The sequence below is a fragment of the Furipterus horrens genome, unplaced genomic scaffold (assembly GCF_987537825.1).
Source record: "Furipterus horrens unplaced genomic scaffold, mFurHor1.1.pri manual_scaffold_5, whole genome shotgun sequence".
NCBI lineage: Eukaryota > Metazoa > Chordata > Mammalia > Chiroptera > Furipteridae > Furipterus > Furipterus horrens.
Window position 1 is genome coordinate 154,491,443 of NW_028327175.1, and position 23,811 is coordinate 154,515,253.

Consider the following 23,811-nt stretch of genomic DNA (forward strand, 5'->3'; position numbering starts at 1 on the left):
AGGGATCCTAAAAAGCCAAACAATCTTGAAAAATAATTTGGAAGCCTCCAACTGCCTGATTTCAAAACTAACTACAAAGCCATAATTATTAACAGTGTGGTACTGGCATAAAAACAAACATAAAGACCAATGAAATAGAATAGAGAACTCAAAAAGGAAGTCTTACATATGTGGTAAAATAACTTTTGACAATAGTGTCAAGAACATTCAATGAAGAAAGGATAGTTCTGTTTCATATTTGTTTTTGTTTTTTCTTAAAAAGGCAGCCTTTTCACAAATGGTCTGGGAAAGTGGGTATTCACATGCAAAAGAATGAAGTTGACCCTTTCTTAGCTCCATACACAAATATTAACTCAAGATGAATCATGTAAGCCCTAAAACAATAATACTCCTAGAAGATATATAATGAGCACTTCATAACTTTGAATTTAGCAATAGTTTCTTAGATCTCATACCAAAGGAACAGGTAACAAAAGAAAAATAGACAAATTGGACTTGGTGAAAATTTTAAAATTTTGTTCATCAAAGCCACCATCAACAGAGTAAAACGGCAATACAAAAAATAGAAACAAACGCTTTCAGATCACATACCTCATAAGGTATTAATATCTAGAACTTCTAAAACTTAACAACAAAAAACCCAGATTCAAAAAATGGGCAAAGGACTTAAATACACATTTCTATAAAGAAGATATAAATATGGCCAATAATCACATTAAAAGATGCTCAAAAGCACTATCAGGAAAATGCAAATAAAAACCACAAGAAGATACCACTACATACCCATTAGAATGGCTAATATCAAATACAGCAGTCCTCCCTTATCCACAGGGGATATAGTCCCAGAACCCCAAGTGGAATCCTGAAACCGTGGACAGCACCAAACAGTATATATACTATGTTTTTTCCTCCATGTAGATACTTATGATAAAGTTACATTTATACGTTATGTACAGTAAGAGATTAACCCTAACATAAAAATAATAAAAATATACTTTAATAAAACATATGTGAATATAATCTCTCTCTCAAAATGCCCTTCTTCCTGTAATGATGTGAGATGACAAAATGTCTACTTGATGAGATGAAGCGAGGTGAATGATGAAGCACTGTGACATGATATTAGGCTACTACTGACCTTCTAGTGTACAGAAGCACTTTACAGCTTCTCTTTGGCACATCGGAATTGCCAGCACCACGACTCCTGCTCTTTGGGGCTGTTATTAAGTAAAATAAGGATAACTTGAACAAAAGCACTACTGCATGGAGACAACAGATCTGTTGACCAAGACAGCTACTAAATAACTAATGGGTGGATAACTAATGGGTGGGTAGAGTATACATCTGGAAGGGTAGTAGATACAGCGTGGATACTCTGAACAAAAGATAATTCATGTCCAGGGCAGGATGGCAGGAGAATTCATCATGCTACTCAGAATGACACACTATGTAAAACTTATGAGTTGTTTATTTTTGAAATTGTACATTTAATATTTTCAGACTGCAAGAAAAGCAAAACCGCAGATGGCGGCAGGGTACTGTAAAAAGAAAACAAAAAGTGTTGACAAGAATTTGAAAAACTAGGACACTTGTACACTGTTGGTGAAAATGTAAAATGACATAGCCACTGTGAAAAACAGTATGGCAGTTCCTCAAAAAATTAAAAAATACTTACTATATGATCCAGCAATTCCATTTCTGGGTATATAGCTCCAAAAATCTAAAAGCCTGATCTCGAGAGAAATACAGGTACACCCAAAATTATAGTAACATTATGCACAAAAGGTGAAACATGGAAGCAACCACAGTGTCCACTGACAGATGAGTACCCAAAATGTGATTCTATAGATACAATAGAATTTTATTCAGCCTTAAAAAGGAAATTCTGCCATATGCTACAAGAGGACTGAATCTTGAGGATATTATGCTAAATGAAATAAGCCAATCACAAAAGGACACTGTATGACTTCACATATATGAGGTACTTTGAATAGTCAAAATCACAGAATGGTGATGTAAAAGGGGATGAAGGGAAGGAGGAAGGGGGAGTTATCTTCTTTAATGGATGTAAAGAGTTATGAAGATGGGTGGCAGTGATGGGTGCACAAAATTATAAATGTATTTAATACCACTTAACTATACACTTAAAATGGTAAAGATGGTAAATTTTGTTATGTGTATTTTACTACAATTAAAAAACTAAAAACATATTCCAATGAAATACCTCTATCCACCTATGTGAATATCTAAAATTAAAAAGGCTATGCCAAATGTTGGTGAGGATATGAAACATCTGGAACTCCCATGCACAACTAATAACAATGATGTTGGTGCATGGAAAAAGTATGGCACGTTCTTAAAAAGTGGAACACAATTGGTGTATGACTCAAACACTACTGCTAGGTACTTTTTTTAAGAATGAAAGTACATTTCCATAGCACATTTATCTTTAATAGCCCAACAGATAAAGAGACAAAGAAATGCTGGAATATGAATGATGGAATACTAATCAGCTATGAAAAGAAACTATTGATCCATCCAACAATATGAATGTATCTCCAAATACTTATCGTGAGTAAAAGAAGCGAGGCAGCCCTGGTGACTGTGGCTCAATTGGTTGGGCTGTCTGTCGTCCCGTAAGTGGAAAAATCATGGGTTCAATTCCTAGTCAGGGCAGGTTCAGTCCCAGTCGGGGTGCATATGAGAGGCAACCAATTGATGTGTTTCTCCCCTTCTCGCTCCCTCCTTTCCCCTCTCTCTAAAAAACTGGTAAGCATGTCCTTGGGTGAGGATTTCTTTTAAAAGCCAGATCAAAAAGACAACATACTATATGGTTAGCTTGCGTTTTCCAGAACTCTGTATAAATATCATCATAGATATAATTATAGCAGGTCAATGGTTGCCTGATACTCGGAGAAAGCGGGGGAAGAGAGGAAAAATAGAAGTAGGAAGAGGGGGTTTACAAAGAGATTCCAAAGAAACTTTGGGGATTAAGTGATATGTTTAATTTCTTGATTGAGTGTTTTACATATGTTTATACAGTTGACCCTTGAACAATGCAGAGGTTAGGGTGCTATCATCTCCTCCCTGCATAGTCAAAATTTCATGTATAATTTTTATATCCCCCAAAACTCAAGCTGTCCCTCAGTATCCATGGGGAGGTGGGGCAGGGGCATTGGTTCCAGTACCTGCAAATATAATACCAAAATTACTGGATGCTCAAGTCCCCTGTATAAAATGGAGTAGTCAACCCTCTGTATCCTGAAAACAGCACAGGTATTTACTGAAAAACAACCAAGTATATTGTGGACCTAAGCAGTTCAAACCCATGTTGTTCAAGGATCAACTGTATACTGTATATCATTTAAATATATGCAGTTTATTGTACATCAGCTATCCCTCAACAAAGCTCCCTCCACTAGAAGTATGAATATAAATTACTTTAGAGTGGGTTTACTCTTTATTTTAGATTTAGCCTACAATGCTGACCACATAATATATACTTAGTATTTATTCATTCAACAAATGTTTACTGAAACCGAACGCATAACAATTGCAAAGTTTTCTGATTTCATACATGTGTATATCAAAAAGTTCTCTTGACCTTATTAGGTTTTTTACTATAAAAGTAACGTATCTCACTGAGTGGAGGGGAGCAGAGGGAAAAGAAATTGGAACTTTAACAGCATAATCAATAAAACATATTTAAAAAAGAAAGAGAAAGATCCGAATGTTATCCACTTTCTAATGGCCCAAGATACTGCAGCTGAGAAAGCAGTTCAAATATTCTTAGAAGAGTGCCCCCAAGGGCAACAAGCTTGACCACTATGCCATCATCAACATCACTCTGACCACTGAGTCAGCCATCACAAAGATAGAAGACAACATACTATGTTCCTTATAGATGTCAAGGTCAACAAGCACCAGATCAAACAGGCTGTGGAAAAACTCTGTGACATTGATGTGGCCAAGGTCAACATCATCATCAGGCCAGATGGAGAAAAAAAGTAATGTATCTCAAAGAATTAGTTAAATTTCGGAAAATTCTAGGACATTGCTTTGTATTTTAATTAACAGATAAGTTACTAGCTCCCCTGGCTGGTTTGGCTCAGTGGATTGAGCGTCGGCCTGCGAGCTAAGTGTCGCTGGTTCGATCTTCCAGTCAGGGCACATCAGAGAAGGAAAACTCTGATTCCAAAAAACCTCCGCTGCCTTGCGGCATACCTCTTCAGGGGAAAGGCTAAGGGAGTAAACCCCGACAGAAAATCCGGAGCCGGAGTCCCTAAGGCGGTTTGACGTTGTAGTCAACACCGGCAACTCCTGCGGCGCACCTGAAGCCAAGCTGTATTGACTCCGTCTTTCCCTTGGATCCTTCAGCTGCGAAGAGAGGGGGGGGTCTGCTGCATGGGCAACAGCAGACCCTCCATATCACCCTGCCCAGGCTCTGTAGCTTCAGCTTCACTGGAGAGGACACTCCAGCGTCATCGCAAGATGTCGATTCAACACGGGAGGAGACAGATACCGTGTCACTCCCTAGTCAGACTGCACAGCCATTCTCGGCGGTGCAGATAGACTCTTAAGAAGCTACACCATCGTCTCTCGAGACGGACGGCTGCCGACGACGACGAAGTTACTAGCTACTAGGCAATGTTCTGGTGCTTGGAATACAGCAGTTACCAAAACAGGCAAAAATCCATTTCATCACACTTAATGCTAGTGTAGAAAAATAAGTAAAATGTTCAATCTTATAGAAATCAAAGACAAAGCAAGTAGAGTAGGAAAGGAGATACAAAAGGTTGAGAAAGGAAAGAAGGGGGTCAATTTTAGATAAGGTGGTCAGAGAAGTCCACATTGAGCAAGCTAATTAACATTTGAACACACTTACATGGGGGAATGAGTCATGTGGTTATCTTGGAGAAGAGCATTCTAGGCAGAGAAATAAGTGCAAAGGCCATAGGGGAGGACAATGCCTGAAATATTCAAGAAATGGCAAAAAGGCCAATGGGCCTGGAAAAGAACACACAAATCAAGAGAATAACAGAACATGAGGTCAAAGTGGGCTGATGGGAAACAGTATATAATGTAGACCCTCTCAGGCCATTTAAGTCCTTTATGACTTACTCTGAATCAGTCTGGATGCTTTTGGAAGCATTTGGCCCTAGAAGTGACCTGATCTGAATACTTGCTGTAGGCATTTTATGGGTTAAGGAGCACTATAGTTAGGATAGTTAGGTACCTAGTTATTACTAGTAACTAGTTAGGAGGCTACTGGAACTAGTTGGAAGCTACTGGAAAATCTAGGCAAAAGATGATGTTGTCTTAAACTAGAGTGGTAGCCATGGGAGAGGGATTCTGGATATATTTTAAATGTAGAACCAAGAAGATTTTGCTGACAGTTTGGATATGAAACATGAAAGGAAGTAGTCAAGGAGTACTTCAAGGGTCCTGAGCTGGGAAGTTGGAGCTACCATTTACTGGATGATGAAAACTCAGAGCAGTGCACATTTAGGAGTATAGTATCAGGAGGTCAGTTATGGACGTGTTCATTCTGAGATGCCCATTAGACATCTGAATGGAGACAATGAATAGGCTGTTTCATTATGATCTCAGTTTCAGAAGCAGGGCTCCATCTAGGATATAAATGTGAGAATCACAAGCATATCAATGGTATTTAAGGTTAGAGGAATAGGTTTGATGTTCAAGAACTAGAGTGTAAATGTAAAGAAAAGAGGTCCAAGAACTGAGCCCTTTAATGGTTGTAAAAATGAGGAAAACCAATAAAGGAGATCTCAAAAGAGAAGTGAAAGAAGTAGCAGAAAAAATCAGGTGAGCACAATGTCATAAAAGCAAAGTAAACAAAATATTTGAAGGAAGAGAGGATGATTAACCATATTAAATGCTGTTAATAGGTCAGATAAGATAAAAACTAAGAAATGACATTTGATTTTAAAAGAAACAGGTCATTTGTAGGCCTTGATCACAGCAGTTTCCCTGGAGTAATGCGGCAAAAGCCTGCTGGAGTGAGTTCAAGAAATGACAGGAGTAAAGAAATTCAGGACAGTTTTGATAACATCAAATATTTCATATGTCAAGGGGCCAAAGATACAACAGACACCACTTTCTTTACAATGCAGGGATTCCAGTTTTCTTCCAATCACCAGGAAATTCCTTGCTTTGCAATACAGTTTTTATTATTATATTTATGTTTCAGGTTATTTGTAAGGAATTGGTATAAGTCTGGGGACAAAATATAAGCACTTTATAAACAGAGAAACACAAGATAAATCGACTTTTAAATAAAAATCAATCTGCCCAAGGGACTAAAATAAAAACAGGGCACTCTAAGTGTAAATAGTCACATTCTTAACAAGCAAGTTTCTCAAGCTTGACCTTATACAGAGCCTCCCATTGAGCATAGCACTGCACAAAAGCACTCAAAGGCTTATAGCTTCCCTGACCTCATCACAGTTCTTCCCCATGTTCCCACATTATTTCTACAAAGCTTCTAAGAACCTTTTCACCTGAGTAAAGAGCAGTCTATACTACAGTATGTGGAAGACTGAAACAGAGGAACAGAAACATCTAATATTGAAGGGTACAAAATGGTGGTGGATTTAGATTTAGATATCCTCTCCATTTTTCCTGTAATCAAATTCAACATGTGTCACCTTTTTCATTTTCTTCTGCACCACTAAGTGAGCAGTGAAATTCCACTGAGTCTGTATATTTTCCTTCTGACTTTGAGGTTACTCTAACTTTAACATAAATTATAATATTCCACATAATTTAAAGGAACAGAAATAATAAAGGAAATAGCTTAAATTCTGAAGAGATTAAATCCTACTTTCTATAATTCTGTGGCATCATTACTGCAGCTAAAAAGAATCACCGGTTTAAGTGCACTGTTGATCTAATTCTGATGTGTCAAGTATGAAGGAAAGGTTGAAGGAAAAAACTTGTATTTATTGTTTTATTAATAGAAAAGATGCCATTGAAGATCTTAAAAGATAGGAAATGTGTCCATTGATTGTTAATTTTGTCAAAGTCAAAACTGCATTAAAAAGTAAAACAAAAAAATTAATTGGACAAAGTCTAAATAAAAATTTTTGTCAAAATCTGGATTATTTCTTTTCAGTTCAATATAATAATAAAAATAATAAGAGACTAGAAAATTAATTAGTACTTAATGCATCTATGATACCTTTACCCTTTTTGTGTTTTTAGAATTCATTAAAACTAAACATTTTTTTCATACATTTTAAAATTTCACAAGTAATTGTCTCAGTCAAGATCCAGAAAGTATAGTCATTTGTGATTTAAAATGGATATGTTTTGATCTACTCTTTTCTAAATTCTATCAAGACGCAAAATATTAAGACCTGAAGAAAACACATTAAAAAATTATTATGTACATAATGTCAGTCTCCTATTCCCCAAGTTTTAAATTACACTAAAGTAGGGTTCTTGAGAAATACAAACATAATAGTCCTCTAAAATGTTAACACAGGTGAAGAATCATTTGAGAATGGACTTCATTGCAGAGGACATGGAAAAAAAAAACTACAGAGGATCTACATATATACCATCTTTAACAGACTATAACTTTATGCAATATACAGCATTTTGAAAATGCAGTTAAAATAATTGATATCTTAGGAAATGACTTAAATGTAGTTTAAATTTTAAAGAATTCTGAAATGTACTGATATTTCTTTTAATAGTAATCAACAAAATATTTGTATTTTTTAATTGTATTTTATTGATGTTATTACAGTTGTCCTAATTTGCCCCCCTCCATGCAATACCTTCACTATCTCAGGCAATCCCCCCACCATTGTTCATGACCATGGGTCATGCATATGAATTCTTTAGCTACTCCATTTCCTATACTGTACCGTACACCCCATGGCTCAGCCCTGGCTGGTTTAGCTCAGTGGATTGAGCGTCGGCCTGCGAGCTAAGTGTCGCTGGTTCGATCTTCCAGTCAGGGCACATCAGAGAAGGAAAACTCTGACTCCAAAAAACCTCCGCTGCCTTGCGGCATACCTCTTCTGGGGAAAGGCTAAGGGAGTAAACCCCGACAGAAAATCCGGAGCCGGAGTCCCTAAGGCGGTTTGACGTTGTAGTCAACACCGGCAACTCCTGCGGCGCACCTGAAGCCAAGCTGTATCGACTGCGTCTTTCCCTTGGACCCTTCAGCTGCGAAGAGAGGGGGGGTCTGCTGCATGGGCAACAGCAGACCCTCCATATCACCCTGCCCAGGCTCTGTAGCTTCAGCGTCATCACAAGATGTCGATTCAACACGGGAGGAGACAGATACCATGTCACTCCCGAGTCGGACTGCACAGCCATTCTCGGCGGTGCAGATAGACTCTTAAGAAGCTACACCATCGTCTATCGAGACGGACGGCTGCCGATGACCGTACACCCCATGGCTATTCTGTAACTATCTATTTGTATCTCTTAATCCCATCACCTCTCCACCCATTCCCCCACACCCCCTCCCATCTGGCAACGATCAAACTGGTCTCTTGTATCCATGACTTTGTCTCTTTTTCTTGTTTGCTTAGTTTGTTTTTTATTCAATTGTTGACAGATCTGTATTTTTTGCTATTTTATTCTTCTTTTTCTTAAATAAGTCCCTTTAACATTTTCCATGATAATGGTATGGTGATGACGAACTCCTTTAATCTTTTCTTGTCTGGGAAGCTCTTTATCTGCCATTTGATTCTAAACAATAGCTTTGTTGGGTAGAAGAATCTTGCCTGTAGGTCTCCTTTTCCCGTGGACTTTGAGTATTTCTTGCCAATCCTTCTAGTCTGCAAAATTACTTTTGAGAAATCAGCTGTTATGAAAACTCCCCCATAGGTAACTAAGTTCTTTCCTCTTGCTTTTAAAATACTCTCTTTATCTTTAACCTTTGGCATTTTAATTATATGTGTCTTGGTGTGGTCCTCTTTGGGTCCAAATTCTTTAGTACTCTCTGAGCCTCCTAGACTTGTATGTCTTTTTCCTTCACAAGATTAGGGAAGTTTTCATTATTTCTTCAAGTACGGCCTCGATCCTGTGCTCACCCTCTTCTCCTTTTGGTATTCTGCAGATGTTACCCTTTCTGTTGTCGCAAAGGTTTCTGTAGGTCTCCTTGTTTTTTTAATTTTTTTCTTTTTGCTGTTCTGCTTGGGTGTTTTTTTCTACCTTGTCTTCCAAATCACTGATTCGATCCTGTGCTTCATCTAACCTACTGTTTACTCCTTCCAGTATATTATTTATTTCAGATAATTGCATTCTTTGTTTCTGGCTGGTCCTTTTTTATGGTTTCAATGTCCTTTTTCATCTGTTGAGTATCCTTATAATCATTACTCTAAAATTCAGTATTTGATAGATTGCTTGCTTCCATTTCATCTAGTTTTTCTTCTGGAGAATTCTCTTGTTCTTTCACTTGGGGACTGTTTCTTTATCTTCCCATTTTGTCTACCTCTTTGTTTTTGTTTCTCTGTATTACATAGATCTGAAAAGACTCTGGTGCATGCCTAAGTCAAACCCTGCCTATGACTGGCCCTGGGGAATCTGTTTGGAGCTCTTAGTGATCTACAGCATGTGGTTCCCTGTGGACCTGTTTGTGTGCAGAATGAATCAGGCTTGCACCAAGGCTGGCTTTAACCAGCACTGGGGAGGGTCAGCTAAAGTCTCAGAGATCCCAGTAATCTGCCTCTGTAGGCTTCCTGTTATGCCTAAAGAGTGAAAGTCTTCTGGCTGTACTCTTCAGCATCTGGGCCTAAGCACCACTTGGTGGCTCAGGGTAATTCCCTGGGCGGGGCTCTTTCGTCCCCTCAGGCTGCTGCTACTTGGAGGGGTGTGTTCTGCTTGAGAAAGATAGCTCCTGTAGTAGAATGACTGCACAGGGATTCTGGAGGCTGACCATTAGTTCTCTCTCCAGAGCCACCAATCTCAGACTCTTCTCAGGCATCTCTAGTCTACTCTGCCAGAGCTGAGGGTAAGTGGCTGAAAACAGAATTTTTGTGCATTATCCCTTTAAGAAGCTCTCTGCTTTTCCAGCTGTCTCTCCCCAGTGGGCAGAAACCCTAGTGCTTTGCACAGCTGTATGTGAACTTGTGCTGTGTGCCTGGGAGCCCAGCCAGCCCTGTCGCATCTCCTTGACACTCCCTACCAGTCACATTGTGGTGAAGTGGATTCTTCCATCTGTCAGTGGTTATAAGGCTTCTCTCCTGCTAGTGTTCATTTGGTTATTCAGGATGATTTTTCTATAATATAATTGTAATTCCAACTTGGTCCAGGAAGGAGATACTGTAGCTTCCACTTACTCCTCTGCTATCTTGAGTCTTATGAAGATACTATTGATTTTCATAGTGATTTTCACTAAGCCTTACTGGTTTTCGTATTGCTTTAAGAGGTCTGTTGGAAAAGTGAATCACCAGAGGGTATAGGAGGAACGCAAGAAACCTGAGTACTGAATTCTCATCCTCAGCCTCTCCAATTAGAACAGCTTTGATTTTATTATTGGTTTCATTTTATAATCATTTCTCAGGTCAAAAAAAAAAAAAAGGTTATGCAGTTCTTTCTTCAGGGAGAAGGAAGTATGCCAATGTTAAAGAGAAACTTACTGACAGAAAATTCTGAATCTGGTAGCAGATACAGAGAATTATGTAACATTCAGCTGTTTTTAAAGACAATATTATTATAGCAAATGAATAACTCTTACTCAGTAATTAAGGATCAAAGATATAATTATAAAGTGACACTTAATGAGGATATTCCTGGAAGAGATTAAACGAATATGATCTAAGTATGTAATGTTTTAGTGATCAGTGGAACCTACAGGAGAAGATTCTAATATGTATGACTAAAATTGGTGATGCTCAACAGTTTTTATCTTGTATTCATTGCAGTCTTCCAGTGGATAGGGTTAAGCTTTGGTGTTCATGAAAATCTTGGAGGGAGATCCATTCTTAAAGTGCTATTTTCTCTACCTCATTCTTTGATATTTTGATCTTCAGTATGATATGAAGGACAAGGACCAAAAATTTCCATTTACTAAAAATTACTTATTAGGTACCAAAGCAACATAAAATGCTATATCCAGAATAACTTCACTTTCATTGCTGCCTTCATCAGCCCACTTTAATCTGCCACCTCTTTAAGTACCCATTTTTATTAATTCAATTGTCTTTCTAGAGTTTCTTTACAAATATATGGGCAAGTGTACATAGTCTCATTTTCCCCATTCATATGTGATCAATATGAGCATTACAAACAGGTAAACGACCATATATTATGACTCTCCTTATAAAATACAGTAGGAAGTACACAGTCCAGCCACTGAAGTATTTTCACTGAAAATTACTGAATTTGCATATAATCAAGCTTTGATACTCAACTCCAGGTTTGTAGGAGGACATACATGGGTAGAAGAGGATGTTAAACCACACCATGAGGATGCAGCCAGATTTACAGTGTGGGAAATTTGAGAATTGTGCCATCTGATACTGTGGCCACTAGCCTCATGTGGCAATTTAAATTAATTAAAATGTAATAAAATTTAAAAATCAGTTCCTCATTTATTCTAGCCACATTGCTTGTTCTTACTTGCCACATATAGCTAAATGGCTATGGTTTTAGGTGGCACAGGAATATCTTCATTGCAGAAAAGTATGTTGGATACAGATGTTCTAGAGTAACCATTAAAAGAATAGACAACTTAACATATAGACTAGTATAAAGGAAAAAACTGGAGTAATAAAAATAAAAATATTTAAAAAGGCAAGAGAGACAAAGAAGTAAAACAAAATGGGACTAACGGCACAAAATGATATATATAAATTTCATTTAATGTACATATATTAGGAATTACTTAAGTGTAAATTGACTGAATGCTTCTGTTAAAAGGCAGGTTATCAAAGCTGAAGGAGAAAACCCACATAATATACTTACTTGCTGATTTTAACAAATCCATCTGAAATATCAGGATATTTAAAGGTGAATGTAAAGAATGGGGAAAAATTTCAAGAATATGCTAATTAAAGATATGACTATGTTAAAGTCACTGTTATTTAAGGCATGAAGCGTTAGGTGGGATAAAGAGGCTTTATCATATAAAATAATGTATTCAGTAAGAAGATGTAATAATTTTAATTTCATAAGCACCGATGAAATGACTTAAAACACATAATGCTGAGATTATAAAAAATAGATACATTTACAATTACAGTGAGCGATTGCTGTAAATGACCAATAGAACTAGCAATAATAGATACATCAGTAATGAACAGAAAATTTAGAATAAGACAATCTCACAAAATGGCTGTGTGAATGAGATAGTATATTCAATAAATATACAATTATTCAATAAATATTTGAGCACCTACTATATGTTTAAAACTTGTATGTTGTAAGTTATACCTTAATGAAATGTAAGATATTGTCACGTATTGTCTAATCATTCATTAGTTTTAAATGCTTAGTGGATGATATGCATTGATAACTGCACAAGTCCACAGAAGTGAGCAATACAGATTTGAAAGATGCATTTATTGAGGAAATGGGACATTCTGAATTTTGAAAAGTAACTGACAATTAGATATGAAAAGAAGAGTATGTAAAGTGGTTTTGGTAGGGAGAATAGAATGAGAAAAAGCAAACCAGTCAGCTTAAGAATAGGATTTGTATTGGCAAAACAATAGGAATAATTTGAAAATTAGGGCCTTATTGTAATATGAGAGAGAGAAGTTTGTGGTTGGGTGAAACAAGTAACCATAATTTTACCATTTTCAAGCTTTACAAATATTTCTGAAGGTAGATGGAAGGGCCTTGGTGCATGTACATAGTTTTAGTAGCTGAAACGACGTACTACTTTTCATAGATATTGTACCTGTTTACACATCTAACTACAGGTTATGAAAGCACTAGTTTTCCCACACTAAGCAGTACTGGATGTTAGTCATAAGCTTTGCTTGATGGGCAAAAAAAAAAAAAAAAAAGGTATTTTGCTTTAATTTGCATTTGTGTGTTTTTTGAGTTTCAGGTATTTATAAGCCTTATTATTTTTAAAAACATACAAGTAGCCTGTTCATATTTTGGCATATTTTGTGTGATTTCTTTTTCTTATTGATCTATAGGTGCTCTTTTTATATTTAAGGCATGTCTGTTCCTTTTCTTTTCATATCTGGCATGTGTTTTCCTAGTCTCTTTCTATTTTTACATGTTCACACTACATTTCTCATGCCTTCACTTATCATTTATAGGATTAATAAGTTTTTTCCTTTGACTTCAGTATACTGTGTCTTACTTAAGAAATTCTCTCTAACTCAAAATTAGTCATTTTAAAAACATTTACTCCTCTCCCCCGCTGTTTCTTGTTACACAGGACCAGACTGTTTTAATAATCAAAGTTTTATAGAAATTTAATAAGGTAAACCTCTGATTGTTACTTTTCATTTTCAAAAACATATTGGGCATTCTTGCATTTAGGTTTTTTAAAACTTTTAAAAATTCTCACCCAAGGACCTGTTTATTGATTTTATAAGGAAGGGAAGGGAGGAAGAGAAACAGTGATGTGAGGCAGAAACACTGACTGGTTGCTTCCTGCACCGCCCCAACCCAGGCATGCACCCTGACTGGGAATTGAACCAGCGACCCTTTAGTTTATGTGGGCTGATGTGCCCTAAGAATCAGGGAAGATGGACAGGTAAATGACTGGATGGATAATAAATGACTGCCAGGTTATGGAAGGTAAGTTAAAAAATAAAAACAAGTAAATCAAATTTTGTTCTTTAATAAGTATGATAGTATTATTTAATATTAAACAATAGTACCTCTCCATTTCAAGCTTTCCGCCCATAATACTATGAATCTTCCAGAAAGTTCCTCAAAAAGTAGGGCAATAATAATGTTCAACATGTATACCAAGGCAAAAACCTCCCTAAGCAATGGGGCTAAAAAAAGAATTCAACATGCTGAAGTCTCATAATATATTTATGCATTTCAACTTTTTCAACAACTTGGTCCTCCTGAAATAAAAGGCTTCAGATAAAATCTTTTGTTGGTTAATGTAATTCCTATTGGCAACCCAGAAGGTTTTTAAGTCATTTTTGAATGTCACAAACAAAATAGGTGAAATTACCCAAGACTAGTTAGTAAAATTCTACATGAAACTCATTTACTTAAGAGATCAGATAGTGATATCACTGAAACTGCTAGCATAAAAAATACAATTAATTTTAGCCTTAACTTTTTTGTATCAAATCATATTATGACCCTATGGTAGAAGAATATTGTTGCTACCATAGTGTGGTAGACTGAATAATTCCATCCCGAAGATGCTCATGAGTCCTAATACTCGAAACCTTTAACTATGTGACAATGATACAGCAAAGGGCTGAATTAAGGTTCATATGGAATTAAGGTTGTTAATTAGTAGATGGGGAGATTATTCTGGATTATCTGGGTGACCTCAACATGATCATGAGGGCATTTAAAAGTGGAAGGGGAAGCAAGGGAGTGGAGAAAAATGGTTAGAGAGATACAATGGTGCTGGCTTTTAAGGAGGAAGACAGCCATGAGTCAAGTAATGTGGACTGCTTTTAAAAGCTAGAAAAGGAAAATAAATTCAAGTTTTTATAGCTATTCTTCCAAACATGTACCATATATACATGTATAGCCAAGATTTCTAATAAATGTGCTGATGCTAAACTGTTGCAAGTTTCATTATTTTAGGACATATAATGTAAACAAAATATGAATGTACAAAAGTCTGGGAGTAACTAACATTGTAGGTTCTAGGTTGAAAAAAAACTCAGATTGCACTATAAGAATAAATTTTTCAAATAAAGACTGTTAGATAAAGGAGAACTGTCAAAGGTTCACATAGTTATGATTCAAAACGTATTTTTGAGGTAATATTTCCATATAATGAATGCACATATATTAAGTGTACAATTCAGTAAGTTTTCCCATATGTATACACCCAAGGAAACTTCTTGTTCTTTCCCCACCATTCCTATATATTTTTCATTTTTAAAAATCCAGCTTAATACTTTGCTTTTTACAAACATGATATATGTAAATCCCTCTTTACATTATTTAAATATCCATTTAAGAAAGCAATTGTTTTTAATATGTCCATATTTAACTTTGATAACTTGAATGTCACCAATAATATTCATAATTTAAAACTTCATTTCCTAATTTTCATGTATCTACTAAAAACACTGTGGAAAACACAAAATAGCATTCTATGATTGTCTTGAAGTAATATTAAAATGCTTAACTAAATCCAACTAGCTTCTACATAAAAGCTAAGACAATTTCAGATCACAGTAAAAGGAGAAATAAATTCAGAACATGCTTTTTACACAAACAAAAATAAGTTATTGAATTCCCAGAACTGTAGAATAATCATGATCAAATTTCAAGGAAGATTCTTTTTCTGCCTTTCAACAAGAATAACTGATGAAAATTACCTCTGTTCTGTATATTTCATATCTGAAATACCTACAAGCAAAACAAATGTATTTTGCAATATCAAGTCAACATTAATATATGCCGCATGATACCATATCATTGACTATAGTTATGAAACAGGTTTCCAGAAACACATGGAAACTCCAATAGAAATATTAAAACAGGCATATACAAGTACAAATATATATTAACTTGGAATTTTGAACCTGCATGTATATAAAAGGAAAAAAATATTCCCAAGTTTGAAATTTTCAGTGTAAATTAAATGCCCGAGGGCACTTACCAATACATTTCATGGATCATGTATTCCTAAACCAACCTTGGGAGCTCAGGAAATGTCTTGCCTCTACTCTGTCCCCTTACCTCCAACCTGTCCCCCAGTGAAAATGGGCTTTGTAACACTGACAGAGCATATCCCGCCTCGAAATCTTACACATTCCTCCACTGCTGAAAGAAAACACTGGTGTGTCATATGGAAGGAAAAAGAAAGACAAAGGTTCAGCTGGGCATTTAACATTTTATTTTACAATATGTTTTTGCTTCATTTAAAATGTTATAAAACCCTGGAACGGATGATTTTAAAAACACTATTCACTTCTAACAAAAAACCACAACCCTATGGAAAAACAAACTGGAATGGAGGAAGAAAGGAAAGAAGAAGGAGAGGAAGGTAGGAATAAAGGAAAGGAGGGAGGGACTAGAAGAGGGGAGGGAGAGAGAGAAAGGTTAATTTTTATGACCCTCCAAATAAAAAATTTTCATTTTCATTGTTTCCGGTTAGAAATCCAAGCACCTTCTGTGGAATGAGATGGAATCTATGTACCATGCCACAGCCTTTGGCCTCAAAAACACACTCTAATCCCAGGACTGGCTGGAAAACAGAGATCTCTCTTTCCTTTTCTCCCTCCTCTTAAGCAACCTTATGGATAAGTTTCAAGTCTCCAACCAATGCACTATTAAGACTTTTCCGAGAAAAGAGATGATGGTGAATCTTGCCCCAGCCACGAGGGTCCGGAGGGTCCGCCCGTCCCCCTCCACAACCGGCCAGCTCAGCGCTGGTCTTGCAGACCCGCCTTTCAAAAAGGTCTCGGGAGTCTAAGAGGAAGTCACGGGTGACTCCCTCCGGGACAGCAGCCGAGGAACCGGACCGGGGGAAGGGCGGACGCTGGGGAATCCCGCTCCGTCACCATTCCCTTCCCGAGAGCCACTTGCGGGGAGGCGGCGACCCCATCAGGGGATGTGGGCAAATCCGCCTTGAGCTCGTAGGAGGGGCGTGACCGCCAGTTGGCCAGACTGAGCAAGGTGCCAGAGGTAAACGCTTCAAGGTATGGCTGCGAGAAAGTGGGGGTGCGGGAGCAGGCTGAGAGAATGAGGGGCGCAGCTCTCTTACCGCCAGGTCCGGATTGCGGCAGTCCCTATGTGACACAGCTCTGATGACCCCTGCTCGCCAGCCCCGCCAGCTGCGTCCACTCTCCCCGCGCTCAGGCTGTGTCTCTTCGCCGACTGCCAAGCACAGGAACCGCTTCCCCACCAGCTCCAGCCGCGTCTCTACTGCCATAGCGGGCACTGCCTAAGTGGCTGCTGCCTTATCTACTGCTAAGGAAGCAACGAAACCCCACTCCTACCGTCCGCCCATGCTGGGGAAAGTGGACCAGAGGACAGCAGCAGCCCTGCTAGCGCAGACTCGGGGGCGCACCGGACGCTCTGCGCAGAAGGGCACACCGACCTCGGCCTCGAACTCAACACTCTCCTGGACTTTCCATCTCGCAGCTTCTGGCTGCAGCTCCACACGCAGACACACAGACACAAACACACCACACACAAAAAAACCTGACAGCAATCCCTACACTGCTGTCGGGACGCCCAGAGGCAGCCCCGGCGCTGCAGCGTCCTCGGTCCGCGGCCAGTACTACTCCGCCTCCCCATCCACCAGCAATGATGCGAGAGGGCTGCGCGTCTCCTTCCGCCAGCGCGGGCAGGGAAGAGGGTCCCAGGAACCACCGCAGACACAAAGTAGTGCCCGACGCTGCGACAACGGCTGCGGGAACCAGCCAGGCTAAGAAGTAAAAGAGAGGAGCAGGAGAAGGGAATGCTCTCCTCCAGGAACACCACCAAGAGCTTTTCAAGTCCATCTTTCCACTCGTCGCTCCTTCAGAAGTGCGGGGTGTGGTGAAGTGAAGTGCGCTGGTTTCCTTCCATTCTGGGTCATAAAATAAAGTCTAGATTAAACACCACCTCTCTAGAGCGATGTGTTTTAGAACACAAGGTGCCCGCTTTATGAGGCAGACAAATTTTGCCTGAATTAACAATCCTGTAGTCCTAGCAGTAAAGCAGAACACCACTTTAATCGAAACCTAAGCCCACAGGCGCAATCACTGCAGAACACCTCACGACTTTAAGTGAAAATGAAGAAAGCACTGTCTTCATCCACTGTCATTCTATCATTCTTCCCGTTTGTGGCTAGTTACGTGTTTGAGCTATGTAGAGATTTACACGTCACTACTGCTTTGTAAGAACGCCAAATGCCTCGTTAAGGGCTTTTGTCAATAACCTTAAAATCCACAAACTGTCTCTGGACCAATTTGGGTAGTTTTAGTACAGTACTTGTATATACCTCAAACTCACTGGTAGATGATAAAAATAGGGAGAGGCTCTGGATTCAGTTATTAGAAAACACCCTGGAAAGAGAAGGATTTTAGCCAATCACAGTTCAGAAAAATTAATTATGTTTACTTCCCATCCAATCGCAACACGATTTTGTAACCCATACACATACAGATCTCAAACTTGGAACAATTACTCCTTTGATCCAGTCCTGGAATCCTTGTAAATCAAACCTTACAAATTTCTATTTCAGACATAGTTTACAGTGTTTTTTTATAAGCTTTTAAAATCCCAGTTGTTATCAGGGCCACTAAATGATTATAATCAACTACAAAAATCTAGCCCAATATAAAACATTCTGAATTTTGGTTTCTAGATAGTTTCCTAATCCTCTACTTCAAAAAAATTTCCTCTTTAAAGGAGTTTACACTAATAATCTGAATGTTTAAAATAAACATAAGGCTTTTTCATCTGCTTTCTTAGAAAACCAAAGCTGAGCTATTTTAAGTGGGAAAAAACACAGCCACTGCTAGTAGGTTAGAAACCAAAATTACAAGGAGATAGATTTTAATCAGAATGGTCTCTTTTTGCTATTTTAATTACCAAATATAGAACTGTAATATATCAACATAGGAAAACCATTTCCACAACGCAATATTGGCAAGTTAAAGGGAAAATTTAACTTTCTGTGTGCAATTTATTTCCAGGACCACTCTTTCAGTATCTAGTGTAAAATACTTAGTAAATCATCTTCAGAAATATAGACTTACATTTCTAAAATCTCAACTTGAATTAAGTACCCAGTAAACTTGGTGAAAATAACTGAACACATGGAAAGAGAAAAGACAGTAAGAAGATCTGTATTCAAATACCAAATTATCAATGACTTGTTTTGTGATCTTGGGTATGACACATTTGTTACAATGAAAACTGCTTCCTAATCTCAGTGATATTCTAGGAGAAAGTGGGAAATATAAAGCAGTTTGGGAAAAGAGATGCAGATAACACTAATACTACATAAATCCCATTTACTCCCTGACTGGTGTGGCTCAAGTCCATTATGGTCATCATCCTGCAGACTGAAAGGTCACCAGTTCAATTCCCAGGTTTGATCCCCAGTAAGGACACATGCCTGGGTTGTGGACCAGGTCCCCATTGGGGGCATGCTAGAGGCAACCTTTCTCTCACAAATAGGTGTTTCTCTCCCTCTCTTTACCACTTCCTTCTCCTCTACCTAAAAATAAATAAAATCTTTCTTAAAAATCCCATTCACTAAATTATATTTTTTTTGGAGTACCTGCTGTCAGGTTGCCTCACATAAAACTTTCAGCTGACTTCAGTTTTATAGGCAAACCTCTCTAAATGGACCCCTAGGAACCTTGCTGCATGTTTTTTATTGAATTTATTGGGGTGACACTGGCTCACAAAACCATACACATTTCAAGTGTACAACTCAACAAAACATCATTTTCACACTGCATTGTGACCCTCACTATATGTTGAAAACCGTCCTTTTAAATGCTTTGAAAAGCATGTAAATCCACTAAATCAATCAAAATATTTCAAGTGCAAAAACAACGTTTTTCAAAAGGCCATACATCCTCACAACATTTATATTCTTAGTACTAGAGTATATTCCACATAGTATTTTATGAATCCCTCAACTACAGCCAGTGCCTAGAATATACAAGAAAAAAAGTCAACAATTTGTGGATATTTTGCTATTGAAGAAATTTGAAATGCATTTCTTTTTTAAATGTAAAGGCCTTAAAATATATTTGTTTGCTGGCATTGTTGCTTTGCTTCAGGAAGTGTATATGTGTGTGTGTATATATATATATATATATATTTTTTTTTTGCCAGCAAATCATAACTGTTAAGTAACATGGAATTAAAATAAATTTTAAAGTCAGATTTAAAACCTTAGAGTATTTGTTTGTTCAATCAGTTGCCTTACATTCATTGCTTTCACTAAGCTTCTCAGAAAATGACTGTATTAGTCAATGCAAAGAAAAGAGTAACACTATTTTTCACTATGTAGGCAAAGAAAGTGACAGATACATACTTAAAATGACCAAGTTTACTTATAGAAGCTGAAAAATTAGAAATAGACTATATCTTCTATTCCTTCCATCCTCACATGTAAATATGTACACTAAACATTCACACAGACACATCAATTCAATCAAATATAAGCTATATAAAAGATACAATGGTGATCATTATTTTGGTTTTCTTAATCTACAAAAATTTATCATAAAATCTTTTTTCAAAAAACCTGACTTAAAAAGAAAAAATGTATTCATTGCAATAAGGGCCATAATTATCCACTTATGAATAATTATTAATTCATTAAGTTCAGCAAACAGCTTAGCAGTTATAAAATTGTCACTTTTGATTTTGTATAATTATAGAAAGGGCTAATTATCTGCTCTCATACATTCCAGTATTTTGTCACTATATAAGTGTCTGTTTCAAACACACAGATAAAACAAATAATTTTTTAAAATTTAGTATCTTGTAATACTAGCCACCATTTATGAACATTTACTATGTGTCAGAAACTATGCTGACTACGTCACACACATAATCTCACTTTATTTTAAAGCTGAAGGAAATGAAGCTTAGAGAAGTTTAGTTACTTGCTAAGAATATACATTAAGAAACTGGGATTCAAAATCAGGCCTTATGATTTCAAAGCCCCCTGCATTATGCTAAAAAGTCACTAAAAGGAAACATGAAGGTCAATTACCTAGTTTCTTCCTCCTTATTAACACAGATCATCCATAATTGATTTGATTATTTAGCACTTACTACAATATTTGTCTTACATCCTGAAAGGCTCTGGATATAAGGCCTCTGTCCTAGAGAAGCTCACAGTCCATTTGGAAAGATAGACAACAGAAACAACTTGGTTTATTTATTTAAGGATATCAATAGAACAACACACGAGATAAGTTTAGTGCCTTTTAACAAGTAATTTTCAAACCTATTATAACTTCTATTAATTATTAAATAAATATAAGGACTGGATTGGGCTATGAGGTCTTACTTAGAACATATACATGAGTACATCTGCAAATGGTGGAAGCCAGTATTAAAATGAAGAAAGCCAAGAATTTCAAATGAATTATGCAGGTGGAAGACCAAGAATATAATGGAAATAAATTTGTTGTCATGTTTATTTTTAAACCTTAATTTTTATTTGAATATTTTCCTAAGCACTTATTTAAACTGAATTCCTCAATCACATTTATGATAAAGTAACTCAAATGTCACTTCCTCAAGGAAGTAATCTCTGATTCCCAGACTAAGTCAAATCCTCAATTATGTATTGCCAAATCATTCCTATTTGTCTTATCACAGTTGTGTTTATACCATTTATCATGTAATTGATTGCTTTAATATTTGTCTTGCTTGATAGAATATCAGCTCCATAAAGGCAAGGGCAATGTAGCTTGTTCATAACTATACTCCCAGCATCTACTAAGCCTTGTAAACAGCATATACTCAATAAATGTTATTGAATTAATGTATCTTTTTCTAAATCCAACTCAACTAAGAGATACTTAGAAACTCTAAATGAAGAGTACTAAATAGAGTTCATATTCTTCCTAAAGTGTTACTCATCATCTTCAAAATAATGTCTCATATACATTATCTCATTTAATCACGGAGGTACATGTGAAGCCTTCATAAAACTTGAGCTTCACCAGAAAAGGAAGGTTGTTCCTGGGAATAATTTCTAAAGAACACATACAAAGAGTTACAATTCACAAGAAAAACATTCATTTTGTTACCAAACTATCAATTTAATGCAAACCCAAAAATGATCCTATGAGTATATATCCAAAACACAATCTATTCTTAGTATTTTAAAGAGAACCACCTCAAATAAAGTCTTTGATGGAGCCAACATACAAACAACTTTCTGACTGTATTCTTGATTCCATGTGGAATGAGCAAGAGATATAAAGAAGGAAAGTGTAGAAAGAAAGGGAGGGGAAAAGAAGCAATCAATCTCTACTGGGCCTTTTAATTGTACACATTTGCTACCCAGTTTCCAATTTAGAATTTGGCTGCACAAGAACCTATCACTTCTTTTCAACATTTTCTGTTAAAATGAGACTATAAATCCAATTTTTAATTATAAAACATTTTAAATATTAGAACAATGCACATAACATTGGGTATTTCCTAACCTGTTGAGGGAGGTACTACAAGAAACAAAGGAATGGAAAGTTGCCGTTGAGCACTCATCAGGAAGGGTCTTCACGGGTGTCCCCACAACGCATTTTGTTTGTTCATTGCCCCTCTCATAAATGCTTCAACTATTAACTACCATAAAATATGCTAGATGGGTCATTTCCTCACTCACTCACTCTCTAAAACCAAACCCGAGAGCAATGGCACGGCCGAGAGTGGGGATGTCCTTAAATATTCACGTGTAGGATTAGAAGTTTACAATAATCATGCCAGTGGGAGCGGGTGGAGACTAGGAGTGAGGTCCCTCCGCACTCTCATGGAGAGGAGGGTGTGAGCTCGGTGCCTGGGGTGGGGTGGGAGCCGGGCAAGAATAGGCGGGAGGAGAAGGGGTGGGGTGAACCGTGGCCCAACACCCTCCTAGGCTCCTCCTGCCTCCCCCCACCCCCACCTACCAAGGCTCCCAGCCCCAGGTGGTCTGCTCACTGACCGCAGGTCCCAGCCTAGCGATCCAGCAGCGCCTCGGGCCAAGACCTCACCAAAATGCCATCTCAAATGGAACACGCCATGGACACCATGATGTTTACATTTCACAAATTCGCTGGGGATAAAGGCTACTTAACAAAGGAAGACCTGAGAGTTCTCATGGAAAAGGAGTTCCCTGGATTTTTGGAAAATCAAAAAGACCCTCTGGCCGTAGACAAAATAATGAAGGACCTGGACCAGTGCCGAGATGGCAGAGTGGGCTTCCAGAGCTTCTTTTCGCTAATTGCTGGGCTCACCATCGCATGCAATGACTATTTTGTAGTACACATGAAGCAGAAGGGAAAGAAGTGGGCAGAGGAGCAGGTATTTCCTCCCTGATAAAGAGTTCTCCCAATGGGTCATTGGGAATATCTGCCCCACAGCTTCCCCCGTATAAGGATTTCATGAGCAGATTGGGACCCTTAGAAAATGTACAAATAAAATCCCACCCCCATTTGACAAGAGAAAGAAAAGCTAATTAAAGCCAGAGAAGCTTTTGATTTTTATAGTGCTTATATCCTCATGTCCTCAATAAACAAATTTCTTTTTTAGTTCATAAAAAAAAAAATGCTAGATGGTAGTTTGCATTTCACATCTTCAACAGTTAACATGAGCTCCATGACTTATAACAAGTTAGGCTCCTAAAGGATATGTTCCTGTCAGTCTCATGAGCTTTCACTATCCCCACGTGTTAGCTGCGTCGGAGCTGTCAGTCCCAAAGAAAGATTCTATTCAAATCCATGAAAGTTAAGAGCGAGCTTCTATACTTGTAAAGCTATAAATGAGGGAATGTCAAAGTAAAATCTAAGCTAAAAAAGTAATATGTACTGACTCAAAATCTCAACATGCTAACTATATTCTACTTAAGTTCTTCTCCACAGATGAAGCTGGATTCTACACAAGGAACTTTACAACCAAAAACACAGTTTCTGAGGCACATTTCTCAAATATTGCATCTGGCTTCAAAGAAACAAAATAGTAACATAATAAGACCTAGCAGTG

The 23,811-nt window shown here is 37.5% G+C and overlaps 1 protein-coding gene and 1 pseudogene across 1 annotated transcript in view; one reads left to right on the top strand and one right to left on the bottom strand.

Annotated features, from left to right (window-relative positions):
* Window positions 1-17,094, bottom strand: part of JMJD1C (jumonji domain containing 1C) — a 249,856-nt gene extending 232,762 nt beyond the window's left edge. Inside the window, exon 1 of the mRNA XM_090278088.1 lies at window positions 16,868-17,094. Within this exon, the coding sequence (XP_090134214.1) occupies window positions 16,868-17,035 (168 nt within the window). The 5' untranslated portion in view covers window positions 17,036-17,094. The remainder of the gene's footprint in view (window positions 1-16,867) is intronic.
* Window positions 17,095-22,827: 5,733 nt separating this feature from the next.
* Window positions 22,828-23,148, top strand: LOC150010140 (protein S100-A10 pseudogene; annotated as a pseudogene).
* The last annotated feature ends 663 nt before the right edge of the window (window positions 23,149-23,811 follow it).